The 13313-nt window shown below is 34.0% G+C and overlaps 3 protein-coding genes across 3 annotated transcripts; 2 read left to right on the forward strand and 1 right to left on the reverse strand.

The window, feature by feature from the left end:
- Positions 1 to 310: 310 nt before the first annotated feature.
- On the reverse strand, positions 311 to 2900 carry LOC103484818 (UDP-glycosyltransferase 43-like). Its single transcript, XM_008442118.2, has 2 exons — positions 1615 to 2900; positions 311 to 814 (listed from the first exon to the last, which is right to left on the reverse strand). Exons 1-2 carry the CDS (start codon positions 2674 to 2676, stop codon positions 440 to 442), a joined length of 1437 nt encoding a protein of 478 aa, XP_008440340.2. The 5' UTR covers positions 2677 to 2900; the 3' UTR covers positions 311 to 439.
- Positions 2901 to 5789: 2889 nt separating this feature from the next.
- On the forward strand, positions 5790 to 8295 carry LOC103484808 (GDSL esterase/lipase At1g71250). Its single transcript, XM_008442107.3, has 5 exons — positions 5790 to 6303; positions 6397 to 6524; positions 7125 to 7367; positions 7476 to 7731; positions 7905 to 8295. The coding sequence occupies exons 1-5, from the start codon at positions 6039 to 6041 to the stop codon at positions 8123 to 8125; spliced, it is 1113 nt and encodes a 370-aa protein (XP_008440329.2). The 5' UTR covers positions 5790 to 6038; the 3' UTR covers positions 8126 to 8295.
- A 2765-nt stretch (positions 8296 to 11060) lies between these two features.
- Positions 11061 to 13268, forward strand: LOC103484797 (cationic amino acid transporter 5). The gene has a single exon (XM_008442094.3). It carries the CDS (start codon positions 11242 to 11244, stop codon positions 13036 to 13038), a length of 1797 nt encoding a protein of 598 aa, XP_008440316.2. The 5' UTR covers positions 11061 to 11241; the 3' UTR covers positions 13039 to 13268.
- The last annotated feature ends 45 nt before the right edge of the window (positions 13269 to 13313 follow it).

Consider the following 13313-nt stretch of genomic DNA (forward strand, 5'->3'; position numbering starts at 1 on the left):
AACTTACCATTTTACCCTTAAATTTTTATCGATCACCTTTAGTTCTTAGCAATTAAGTATATCTTTCAATTAATCTATTTTCCATTGTTATTATATTTTCTTAACAATACTCTTGAATTCCTAGTTAAAATTTCAAAAAAAAGGTAATGTTTATTAAAATAGTATTGTGTTGTCTGTCAACTTTATTGATAATAACCTACTTTGTTGTGAGAGTTTAAGCATTATAATTAGGATGATTTAGGGAGGAGAGGGAAATTGATGAAGACTATACCACAAGAGCACACATGTAATGAAAGTTAGTTGAAAAAAATTGTTTTAACAATCTCCATATTATTATCATTCTCAAAGTCAGAGATTCGATTCTTCCGACATGTATATATATTGTAAAAAAGAAGAAGAAAAAGTAACAAGAATTGATATCATATCCAAATTCAAATAATTACAAAGTTCGAGTTGTTAATTTCTCAATAAGAGAATTCAAGGCGTTGTATGCGGATCCATTTTCCACGAGAACCACTCTACACTTCTCTCTCATTCGCTTCACTCTCGATTTGACCTCATTGTTGTCATCCATCAAGCGCCTCAACGCCCTCTCTAGCTCTTCTCCTGTCACTACCTTGCTTCCTTTCCTATAGTCGAGTCGTATCTCCACTGCTAATTCCAATTCTTTCACCATTTCAAAGGCATTCATTTGTTGCTCTGCATACAACGGCCATGTTGCTATTGGCACACCAAACCACAAACTCTCCAAAATTGAGTTCCATCCGCAATGTGACACGAATCCTCCAATTGCACGATGACTCAAAATAGTCACCTGCAAGCCAATATGAACATAAATCAATGATCAAAAGAATCCTATAATACTACTATAACACATACCCTCTTAAGGATATACTATTTTTTTTCGTAAAGTTGTACTTCATGCTTAAGTCGTAAATGATTAACAGAGTATCAAATATTCTAATCCTACAAAATTTCCGTTTTAACTAATCATTAGATTGATTTAGATTAAAGATTCAAATGATCACTTCCTCTCTACGTGAGTGAAATTAAAATGGTTGTTTTGAGGAAGAGGATTTGATTTTGAAATTTAGTGGGATCTTTTCCCATTAACTAATTGAAATTTTTGCATAATACAAAAGTGTCTTTTAAAAAATATAACAAAGCGAAAAAATATTTATCAAAACAATTTTAACGGAAAAAATCTACAAGTCCAAATGGAAAATACTAAAAATGCCCTCATCAACAACGCAGTACACGATCATTTAAATTTGACTATTGTTTGGTACACAATCGTTTAGGTTTGGTGACCTTTGTTTGGTACACAATCGTTTAGATTTGATAACCCTAGTCTAAATAACGTAAAAAAAAGCAGTAAAAGAAGAAAGACGATGCACACAACGAACGAAAAAAAGAAGAAAAATGATAAAAAGAAATCAGATTTGATTACTCAAATCTAAATGACGTAAAAAAAGAAAAAAATAAAAAAAAGACGATGCATGCAGTAAAAAAATGCCTTTGTTGCAGCCGTCGTATATTTATGAAAATTTTCCTAATATAAACATGATTTTTTCTCACAAATTAAAAAAAAGAGAGAAGAGAGAGAAAACACACCTGCGGGGCCCACCCACAGACCAATCCCTGTCCGGCCGTGCGACTTAGGAACCCTTCCGGCAACACATCGCTTAAATCGGAGTAGTCATCCGGTTGTTCTATCGTGGTCTTTGGAGGCTGCCGTACAACCCACACGAACCGGAACCCGGCTCTTTCAAGCCCAAACGCAATCTCTCTCACTTGATCTTCATCAAGACTCCCCATACTCCCAAAGCTCAACAAAACAACCGACCCTTCCTCCTGACCATCCAACCACTTCACAACCCTCTCGAGCCTTCCCTCACCAGCCTGCCACTGGCCCGGCCCACCCAAATCAACCACAGGCCCAACAGCATAAACCGGTGGAACCTCATCCAAATCCAACGACCTCAAAGCGTGTGGCTCAAGCTCTTCAAACGTGTTTATAACAATACCCTTCGTCTCCCCATACCGTCGCCCGTGATAACCGTACCAAAACAAACCATCCTCCGTCGTCAAAAGCGTCGGCGGCAACATACTCACAGTCAACGACTGAACATAACTCGGTAAAACGAACTCAGCCTCCGAGTTACGAATCAACGCGTTAAACCGGTCGTGATCGGTTTTAGATAAATGAATCATGAGGCCAAGGAAAGTGGCAGGGGACGCAAAAAAGAGGTAGGAAGGAATTTGGAGATCGTTAGCGACGTCGATGAATGTAGTGGTGAACATGTCGACAAAGATCCCGACGATACGCGAGGAGTTGTGGAGTTTTTTTTGGAGGTCGGAGATAGCATGTTTGACGTTGGGTTTATGAGAATTGAAGATTAAGGATAAATAAGCGACATAGGAATGGTAGAGATTGGGGGATGGGGGTTGGAGAGATGGGAAATGAATGAATTGGAGGTTTGGAGATGGGGAAAGGGAGGAACGTGATTGGGTATAGGCAGTGACGAGGGATGTTCCGGGGATGTCGATGGAGAGAAACGTGACGAAGAAACGAGAGTCGTGATTGATTAACCGGGTGGCGAATTCGACGGCCGGAACTAGATTTCCGATTGCTGGAGTACAGATGAAGACCAGATGATGATGAGGTATGGTCATGGTGGGGATATGTTTGAGATTGGAGGTAAACCAATTATATTATTGTAGGCTTTTGAACTGGAAGCTGAGTGGTTCATTACTTGATAAAATTGATTTTCTTTTTCTTCAGATATATTTTAGAGTTGTGAGATTAGTAAATGAAACTTTGTGTTATCTCAATTTCTAAATAATAATTTGCAGCTTTAATTACTTAATACAAGAGTTTGATGCTTAATCAAATTTTCGTACGATAACTATTTGATTTATAGTTAATTTTTGAAATGTATGTTCGTATTTAATGTTGTTGTCGGTATGACTTGTACTTAATCACTCTTTTTTTTTATGTGTATAAAAACAAGGTGACATTATTGTGGGGGTGGGAGTTAGGTCTACCTTTCAAAATTTCAAGACAACCATAGAATTATTAGATAGTTTATTTGAAATTGTAGGGTCGGAGTTAGGTCCATCATTCTACATTTTTCATTATTCCTAATGTATAAAAAGTATATAATCAATGGCTTTTAGTATACCACCAAACGTAATCCCTTACATCACGGTCATATAATTAAAGCAATGGTCATTGAAATGTGTATTATATACTATTTGAACTAGATTGGAGATATAATTATTAATTCAAAACTTAAATCAGTACATCTTTCAAAATTTAATGAATATAAATTGATATTTGTCATGAAATTTCTATAATGATTTCTCCATAAATAAAAGAGTCTATACACAACATTTTTATAACACAATCTAATGTTTCAATCCAAATAACAAATCCTCATGACACAAACAACCTTCTACCTATCATGTTATTAGAATTAATGCACATTATCACCCAATTGGAATAAGAGCTACATAAGTTTTATGAAATCTACAAAATTTTGATAAAAGCAAAGTAATAATTTAAGTACAAAACTCGTTTTTTTGGGACAACTATACAAGCACAATTAATTAATCTCAAATGAAATTTTAATCTTGCTTAATTCAACTCTTATCTTTTATCATATTCATATATAATTTTGATGATTGTCATGAATTTCCATCCAAATCAGATGTATATTTCTTCTCTAAAATAAATCTAAAGATGTCAATTCTTAAAAATGTTTCAACTTTATGTTTTTTTATTTTTTTTTAAAAAAACCCTATAGGACTAATTTGAGTTAAGATTTTTTTTTGGGCAAAAAAACATTATGCAATATTTTTAATGGGTAAAACTTTGAAGTTCAACAATGTTTAAGTAGAATTGATAACATATAACAAAAGTTATAAACTATATTGAAGTGGAAAATGATTTTTTTTTTTTAAATTATCAGTATCTTTGACATTTTGGTAAACATAAATTTAAGAGTAAGTGGTTCAATAAAAAATAAAACCGTAGAAAAAAATATACCTTTAGTTTTTGAGATTTGGTGTTATTTTTATTTGATTCTGACACCTAAAGTCTTGAAGTTTGAAAAATAATTTTAAATGATCAATATGTTAAAGATGACCGTTAGTTAACATCTTCTTCCTCAGCAAACTTGTCTCCGTTGCCTGTGGCAGCGTTATGTTTCATTCGGACATCAAAATCAAAGGTATTTTCTCCTCCTTTTTCTCAACTTCAATCACCCAATTAAACTCTTTTTCTTCATTTTTCGGAAGAACTCAGATGGGAAAATCTCATTTTTCGTCCACGGTTGTCACTTTTTGTTGAAAAAACCACCCAAAGAAAATGAAGAAGGATGAAAAGCTCTGTCCTAAGCTATGTTGTTTGGTTCCTTTAATCTGACCATTCCAATTCTCCTCTAATGAATCCTAGCACAAAATTCTCAATCAAAACAAACCAAATCTCATTCTCCCATTTACCCCTCAAAATGAAAAGAAATTCTCCAAGAAATCAGATTCTTGGAATCAAAATAACCAAACAGACAACAAGAAAGGAAAAACTTTGTGAGCATGAATTTAATTCATGTTTATATATACAGAAAGAAGACAATGAAATCAAAAGGGTAACGAGAGTAATTACTGCTATTTTTTCGTTAGTCAACTAACGGTCAACTTTAACATCGAGATCATTTAGAACTATTTTCTCAGAACTCAAGTACCACTTTTAAAACCATACTGACCAAATAAACAATGACACTAATTCTCGGGGATCTAAGACTACATTTTATCTAAATTTATATTTCATGTTTTTAAATATTTATTTGGCTACGAATTTAAAAAGTTGACTTCTAGTTTAAACAATTATTGCTCAATACTTTATTTATAAACCATACAAATAGTTGTAGTTTTAATTTTTTTTTAATTAATGTAATTATTATTCTGTAGTATTATATACTTTATAATACATTACATAATTATTTATACTTTTTAATTTAAAAACAAAATTAAGTTTATAACACGAAATATTGTAATTGTTTTTATCTTTATTTAATATAATTTTACAATTTGAAATTTAAATTCAAAATCTACATTTTAAACTATTAAAAATGATGTTCTTAGAATTCAACCTTCTACCCATCTCTAGTCTATACAAACATTTGTGTAGAAAAAGAAACATTTTTTTTTTGTTTTTTTTTGCTTTGGTTATTTAAAATTTTAAATATATCTCTTCTATCCCACTTCTCTTCCATAAAATAAAAAATAGAACAAATAAATAAAGACAAGAAATTCTGAAAATATAATAACTCAGACCAACAAAAAAGAAATTCTGAAAATATATCTCTTCTATCCCCCTATTATAATAATTTTTTTAGATAAATCAAAGTATCAGTTATAAAATAACTCAAATACAATAGTTGGATATTCTCACGTAATAACTATTAAATATTGATTAAAAAATTTAAAAAAATTCTTGAAAATTAAAAGATGCTTTACATATTTTTCTTTAGTACAACAACTATAGATCGAAAAATTAAGATATAATATCAAAAGTTATGTCAATATTATTGAGTCAAACTTACTTCGCCTGCCTAAACTTTATCTTAATACAATTACAAAACTATCAGTTACAGTTTGATTTTCTACTGGAATAACTTTTTGACTGAGACGAACATTATTGTTCAGGAGTAATCATAATTTGTTAATATTACGTACTAAAAAGAAAAGACAGTTACAAAACATGTATAGAGATTTATGCATGAACAACACCTGTCTCCAAAACGATATACATGAAAGTTTCCATTTCATTCATGAGTGATCAAGCAAGAAGCATGAGCCAAAAAGCTGACCTACGCCATCAAAATAACTGACAAACTTTTCCGTTATAAAACTTTTACCCTTGTAATTAATATCAAACTCCCTATTATAAACCCACAACCTTCCTCCATATAATTAATCCCATTACAATTCTGATCTCTGTCAAACCTACATTTCTGTATCACTTTGTTCTGATCATGATATCCGACCGGCTACATGGTTTCGTGGCGGCCGCTGCGGGGGTTGTCTTGCTCGTATTCCTCAAATGTTCTAACCAAATGGTTGCGGCAGAAACTTATGGGGTTCCGGCGATTTTTGTGTTTGGAGACTCTCTTGTGGATGTTGGGAACAATAATTTTCTTCACTCAGCTGCAAGAGCCAATTATTATCCTTATGGCATTGATTTTAGTGATGGTCCTACTGGGAGATTCTCTAATGGAAGAACAGTTATAGATATGTTTGGTACAAATAATAATATTATTAACTAAACTTTTTTTTTAATGGAAAAAGAACATTTTAGTCACTAAGAACTGGTGATATATATATATGATGCAGTGGACATGCTTGGAATTCCCAACGCTCCAGAATTTGCAAATCCGGACACTTCCGGAGACAGAATACTGAACGGCGTCAACTACGCTTCGGCCGCTGCCGGCATCCTCGACGAGACCGGCCGACACTACGTATGTATTCTATAATTTATTTTAATGCATGAAGTAATTCCTTATTGATTAAAAGTATGTTTAAGAGAACTTTTCAATATGATAAAAATGGATTCTTAAAAAATTATTATGATCTCAAATATCAATTGAATAAGATGTTTGTATTTATAGTAAAATTAATTTTGGTTAAATCTAATTTGTTTGTTTGTTGTTTTTTTTTATTGCTTAATTTACCTCTCTCTTTGCTTTGAATTTCCGAAAATAATTCGAGTCCATAGTGATTACATCTCAAAAACAGAAAATTAAGTTTTTAAAGCCCTCTTTTGATATGACCGTTTTGTTGTTTTTATTTTTTATTTTTGAAGATTATACTTTGATCTCATAATTTCTTAGTCATACATTAGGAAAATAGTATTTATAAACCTTTTTCTAAATCAAAATGCTTACCAATCTGGCATAAATTTATACCAATATGTATGAAATTAATAGCTATACACCGATCTTTGTGCGTTGAGACAACATCTCGATAAAAAAAATTAAAGTACATGCATGAGATTAAATGTAGCTCCTAATCATTGCCCTAAAAAAAGTTTAATGCATTGGTATACTGCGTGAATACAGGGAGATAGGTACAGTCTAAGCCAACAAGTGGTGAATTTCGAAAGCACTCTAAATGACTTAAGGAGATCAATGGGGAGTTGGAATCTCACTCGTTACTTATCAAAATCCATAGCCTTTTTAGCGTTTGGAAGCAACGATTACATAAACAACTACTTGATGCCCAATCTATACACTACAAGATTCAGATACAACTCTAACCAATTCGCCAACCTTCTCCTTAATCGTTATTCTCGACAGCTTCTCGTAAGTGATTTCTCTTTCATATATCTAGCCGTGCAAAACTATTAGTTACTATATACTAAGAAATAATACAACCATACATATATATATCGTGTGAATGCATGCACACAGGCACTTCGAAGCGTAGGGCTAAGAAAGTTGGTGGTGGCTGGAGTGGGACCATTGGGTTGTATTCCTAACCAGAGGGCGACCGGGCTTACCATTCCGGGGCGATGCGCTGATAATGTGAACGAGATGTTGGGAGCCTTTAATGAAGGGTTGAAATCGCTAGTAACTCAGCTAAATAGTCACTATCCTGATTCCAACTTCGTGTATACTAATATCTATGGCATTTTTGGCGACATCTTGAACAACCCTGAGACCTACGGTGAGCATTCTCATATATACACACACACACACATTGAATAAATTAATAAATTGGTATTTTGTGATCTAGAAAAAATAACATTAATTTCGATTGCTTTATTAGTTGAATTTGGTATGATTAATTATTATTTCAGGTTAGGGAAGAAGTTAATAAAATGAAAAATATGCATGCAGGGTTTAGAGTGGTGGACACAGCATGCTGTGGAGTAGGTTTAAACAGAGGCCAAATCACATGTTTACCTCTCCAATTTCCATGCCTTAATCGAAACGAGTATGTCTTTTGGGATGCCTTTCATCCAACTGAAGCAGCCTCCTACGTTCTTGCCGGTCGAGCTTTCCGAGGTCCGCCCTCCGACTCCTACCCCATCAATGTCCAACAGTTGGCCCTCATCTGACCTGCCACCATCGCGGTCCGGTCTTAGCCTTGCTGATGATCTCTCTCTCTTTCTGCTATGTTTTTAGTTATATTTTATCTCTGCAGCTTGTGTGTGTGTTTCTGCTTTTCTCATGTGAAAAAAGACAACGTAGCAATATGAATATGTTAATTACTCATGTTTTTACTCTTCTTCTTCCTGTGGGGATTGGAGTGATTGTAATTTTATCTAAGTTTGGATATCTATTTTCAATTTTTTTTGTTCATGTTGTAACTTGGTTTTAAATTTAACAAAGTCCAAAATTTTTAGTCTTGCAAATAAAAAATAATTTTATCAGTATTTAGATGTGATATTGATAGACACGTATACAAATGTCTATCATCAATAGAATCTAAATTTCGGTAAATATTTTTATATTTTTGTAACTTAATTTTTCTTAAAATTAGTTTATTTTAAAACGAATTTTTATAAATAGTAAAAATTTAAAAATATTTACGATATATATATAGTAAAAATACTCAAAAGACGATTTTGTTACGTAGTTTTAACGTTTGAAAGTATCCCTCCATCTCTTTTAATTAATTAGTGATTTTCTACTATAGAAAAACAGTATCACCCAAATCTCTTTCGCATTCCTCTATTCTATCCCCACAATTATTATAATACATGATTCTATTTTAGAAACATAAAAAAATGTCTCATTACTTGCAAAGAATCCCATTTTCTTTTTCTTTGTTCAAAGAAAAAGGAGATCGAAAGAGAGAAGGGGAAAAATATGAAATTATATTTTGAGGTGGCTTGGTTTGGTTTGGTGCAGGAGTGAGTGTTGTGTGGTGCATGTGAGGATTGACATGTGGAATAGTTGGTTATAAGAATTAAGAAAAAGAAAAGAAAAACAAGAAGAAAGGGATAAACTTTCAGAGGGCGAAGACGAAAGGGATTTTTCTTTTATTATTATTATTATATCTTGAAGTTGGTCTCATTATGTATATGATAAATTGGAACAATTGTGACGTAATGAAAGTGATAGTGTTGTTAAGGTATAAATGATATGGTTATGCTTTTGGATACACCATGAGGATGTGTTTGTTTCGATAGCATAAGTGATTTCACGTGAGTAGTCCAATATCATCTTAATTTATGTCAAAACAACTGTAGAGTTAAGATTTAGATTGAACGATGAATTTTTAAGTGTTCATGTTTTATTTATCAAAAGTTAATTCTTAGAATTTTTTAATATTTAAGTAATATTAAACGTCTAATTAACTTAGATTCTATAGTTTAGTGTACGGTACTTTTTGAACTTTTATTGAACTTACCGCTCTCTAAGAAATTTTTTAGTTTATTCTTTCCTCGTTATTTCTTCCATCAAGTTGTTCTTAAGTCTCAACCCAAGATTATTTAGGAGTATCCCACATAACTTACACTATGAGTCTTGTCACTTTTTGTATATATGTACATTTAGTTGGCCATTGAACGTGTATGCTTAAGGAGATAATCTGTCATAAGAACATAAGAAAAGTTTTGACGTATTGTAAGTTTTGTCCTATCGTCTTCACATCTTGTCCTAATTTCAGTAGGTAATCAGAAGTAGAGTGTGAGACATACCACTAAAGATAATTGTTCAACTTACATATATACTCATGATCATTTTCTTCTCTAATCAATTTTATTTGTACTCCAAAAAAATTGTGAGTGAAATTATCAATCACTAGACAAGAGATAAAGATAAAGTGAGTTGATGTAAATTTTAAAAAGTTAAACTTTGAGACTAGGTGGTCAAGCCTTAAAGCCGAGACATAAAGACGTAGAGATGGTCACATGAGGAGGTATGAGGCCACAAGCCATAAAGGCTGAAGCATAGGCATGAGGTATGAATACATATCAACGTCAAAGCCTAAGGGTGAGACTAGTGGCGTGGGCAAAGATGCTTGGCCCCATTGTGCTGGCCATAGCCCTAGAGGGTCAACCCACGTCATGGTCGATTGATGCCTAAGAGGGTTAGCCTTGCCCACGTCGTTTGACTCCTCAATGATCGATTGTAGCTCAAAACAAAACAACTCTTTCAAAGGGTGGGATTGATTCCTTCATATATATATATATATATATACGAATGTTTTCTTTAATTCGTAATATTTAAAAAATTTGATCGATTCTCAAACTACATTAAAGAGACTAGCTAGAATTTCACAAAGAAATGAAATGAGATTTCTTATGTGAAACGTTCAAAATTAAGTCCAAACACAATAGTATACCTACTCATAAACTCAAATCTACCGCTTAGAATCATTTGAAAATATATAAATTAAAATAGAACAAATTATTTCAAAGTAGATAGATAAAAAATGTGATATTTCAATCATATTTCTAACTCCAAACTAAACTAATATTGAAGTCTTCTTTTTAAGATTTCTTTAAATAGAGACTAAAAGTTGAACACTCTTCTGAGTATATAAGTTAAAATTGAACAATATCAAAGAACATAACTAAACCGAAATTTGAGGTTATTGTTTATTTAGTTTCTAAACTTTCGAAACAAACACTCTAAAACCTTGAAATTTGTTGCAAACCAATTTCAAATTTCTAAAACCAGGAGTACACTGTGCAATATTTTTTAGCCAAACTGATTTTGAAGTTAAATAACTGAAGGATTAAGACAGATTACACTTGAAAGAGATATTTTGATAGTTAAACAAACTGTCATCGCATGGAAGGAAGCAGCTAAGCTGGTAGACAACGAACTAAACACTAAACATTACGATAATTAGAAAATTCTATACATTTAATGCTAAAGAAATTATACACCAAACGAATAATAGAATTGAAAATTGAATGAAAGTATTCATATAGTATAGAAAAAACCTCGGTCACACTCAAAGTCACAGTAACATCCAAATTAGTTGACTTTGAAGTCTTTGATCCTAACGCCAATGAAAGCCTCCAAATGCTCATGTATTGAATTAACCGAAAATGACATTCTGTAATCAACATCCAAACTTCTCTGCAAGACGGCCATTGATATTATGGCTTGAAGATACAGACAAACACCATCAATTTCAAGCCTTTGTGGGCCAATCCAAATCCCACCGTCGGTATCTTCAAAACCCATCTTTATAATTTGTTAAAATCAATCATGAATGGCAGAAAATTCAATTGTAGAAAGCAAAATGGGGGAAGAAGTTATTGTTCATGAACAAAGAAGCTATTGGTGGAGATGGAGCAAACAAGATTTCTTACCAGAAGAATCCTTTCAAAGTTGGAGCAATTACAGAACTGCTCTGTCACAGACATGGTTTCGATTCATCGACCGTCTTCAAAGCAGATCATTTGACGAAAATGAAATAGGAGAGCTAAGAAAACGAAGCGAGAATGAAATGAAACGTTGCCTTACTTGGTGGGATCTTACTTGGTTTGGATTTGGTGCTGTAATTGGTGCAGGAATTTTTGTTCTCACAGGCCAAGAAGCTAATGCACATGCTGGACCAGCCATTGTTCTTTCTTATGTAGCTTCCGGCATTTCTGCGATGCTCTCTGTTTTTTGCTATACAGAGTTCGCTATTGAAATCCCAGTTGCTGGGGGATCTTTTGCATACTTAAGAATTGAATTGGGAGACTTCGCAGCTTTCATTACTGCAGGCAACATTCTCCTCGAGAGTATTGTTGGTACCGCTGCTGTTGCTCGATCATGGACTTCTTACTTCACTTCACTTCTGGACCGACCCGACAAATCTTTACTTATCCACACGAATCTCAAAGATGGATACAATCTTCTCGACCCTATAGCCGTTGGGGTATTGGCGATTGCGGCAACGATAGCAATGACAAGCACGAGGAAAACTTCATATCTGAATTGGATTGCTTCAGCTATTAATACAGTTGTGATTCTGTTTGTTATAATTGCAGGTTTTGTTCATGCTGATAAATCAAATTTGACTCCTTTTACGCCTTTTGGAGTTAAAGGCATTTTCCAAGCTGCCGCAATTGTTTACTTTGCTTATGGAGGTTTTGATAACATTGCTACAATGGCTGAAGAAACTAAAAATCCATCAAAAGACATACCTTTGGGATTGTTGGGATCGATGTCGATTATCACTGTGATATATTGTTTGATGGCACTGTCGCTTAGTATGATGCAGAAATATACTGATATAAGCCCAGACGCAGCTTACTCTGTTGCTTTTGAGAGGGTCGGAATGAAATGGGCCAAGTATTTGGTGGCTCTTGGTGCTTTGAAGGGTATGACTACCGTTCTTTTGGTTGGGGCGCTCGGGCAAGCTCGGTATACGACTCACATTGCTCGAGCTCACATGATTCCCCCTTGGTTTGCTCTTGTCCATCCAAAGACTGGAACTCCCATCAATGCTACACTTCTGATTGCCATAACAAGTGGCTGCATTGCTTTCTTCTCTAGCTTGGATGTTCTAGCGAGCTTGTTGTCCGTCAGCACGCTCTTTGTCTTCACGATGATGGCTGTGGCACTTCTGGTAAGGAGATACTATGCAAGAGGGGTCACTCCGCGGTTAGATCAATTGAAGCTTTTCATTCTCTTGATAATCATCATTGGTTCCTCCATGGCTACTTCTGCATACTGGGGACTTTATCCAAACGGTTGGATAGGATACGTTGTGACCGTCCCTGTTTGGTTTCTGGGGACTTTGGGGATTGCATTGCTTCTGCCAATGCAAAGAAAGCCGAAAGTTTGGGGTGTGCCATTGGTACCATGGCTGCCAAGTTTGTCGATTGCGACAAACATCTTTCTCATGGGATCTCTAGGTCCTGAGGCATTTGAAAGATTTGGAATCTGCACATTGGTAATGCTTGTCTATTATGTTTTCTTTGGTCTTCATGCAACGTATGATATGGCTCATCAACAAGACAAGTTAATTACCCCAAAGAAGGTTCAGGAGGAAACCATGCCCAGTGCAGGTCCTTAGATTCAGAACATGGTGGAAAATAAACTGGATTTCAGTTACAAGGCAATCAACTTATCACACTTGAACCTGATATTTGTATTCGTATACTTTTCTTTTCCATGAAACAAAGCTCTACTGAAGAAATGTATCAATATTCAGTTGGTTTGATCTTGAACCTAGTAATGAATTCTAGCCACTGCCACGGTTTTTTCCTTAATAGAAGCATCAGTTCTAGTAATGCTTTTCATTCACAGATTAAGCGTTGTATGTGATTTATTTCTGGCCTTTTCCATGTA

Source organism: Cucumis melo, chromosome 12 (genome assembly GCF_025177605.1).
Source record: "Cucumis melo cultivar AY chromosome 12, USDA_Cmelo_AY_1.0, whole genome shotgun sequence".
Taxonomy (NCBI): Eukaryota; Viridiplantae; Streptophyta; class Magnoliopsida; order Cucurbitales; family Cucurbitaceae; genus Cucumis; species Cucumis melo.

What these genes read in the sequence shown, in the direction of transcription:
- LOC103484808 (XM_008442107.3), top strand. Translation starts at nt 6,039, where the DNA reads ATGATATCCGACCGGCTACATGGTTTCGTGGCGGCCGCTGCGGGGGTT. An exon ending in ACGAGACCGGCCGACACTAC is followed by an intron (nt 6,525 to 7,124) that starts GTATGTATTCTA and finishes GCGTGAATACAG; the next exon opens with GGAGATAGGTACAGTCTAAG. An exon ending in GAACAACCCTGAGACCTACG is followed by an intron (nt 7,732 to 7,904) that starts GTGAGCATTCTC and finishes ATATGCATGCAG; the next exon opens with GGTTTAGAGTGGTGGACACA.
- LOC103484797 (XM_008442094.3), top strand. Translation starts at nt 11,242, where the DNA reads ATGGCAGAAAATTCAATTGTAGAAAGCAAAATGGGGGAAGAAGTTATT.
- LOC103484818 (XM_008442118.2), bottom strand. Translation starts at nt 2,676, where the DNA reads ATGACCATACCTCATCATCATCTGGTCTTCATCTGTACTCCAGCAATC. An exon ending in TCTGTGGGTGGGCCCCGCAG is followed by an intron (nt 815 to 1,614) that starts GTGTGTTTTCTC and finishes ATTGGCTTGCAG; the next exon opens with GTGACTATTTTGAGTCATCG.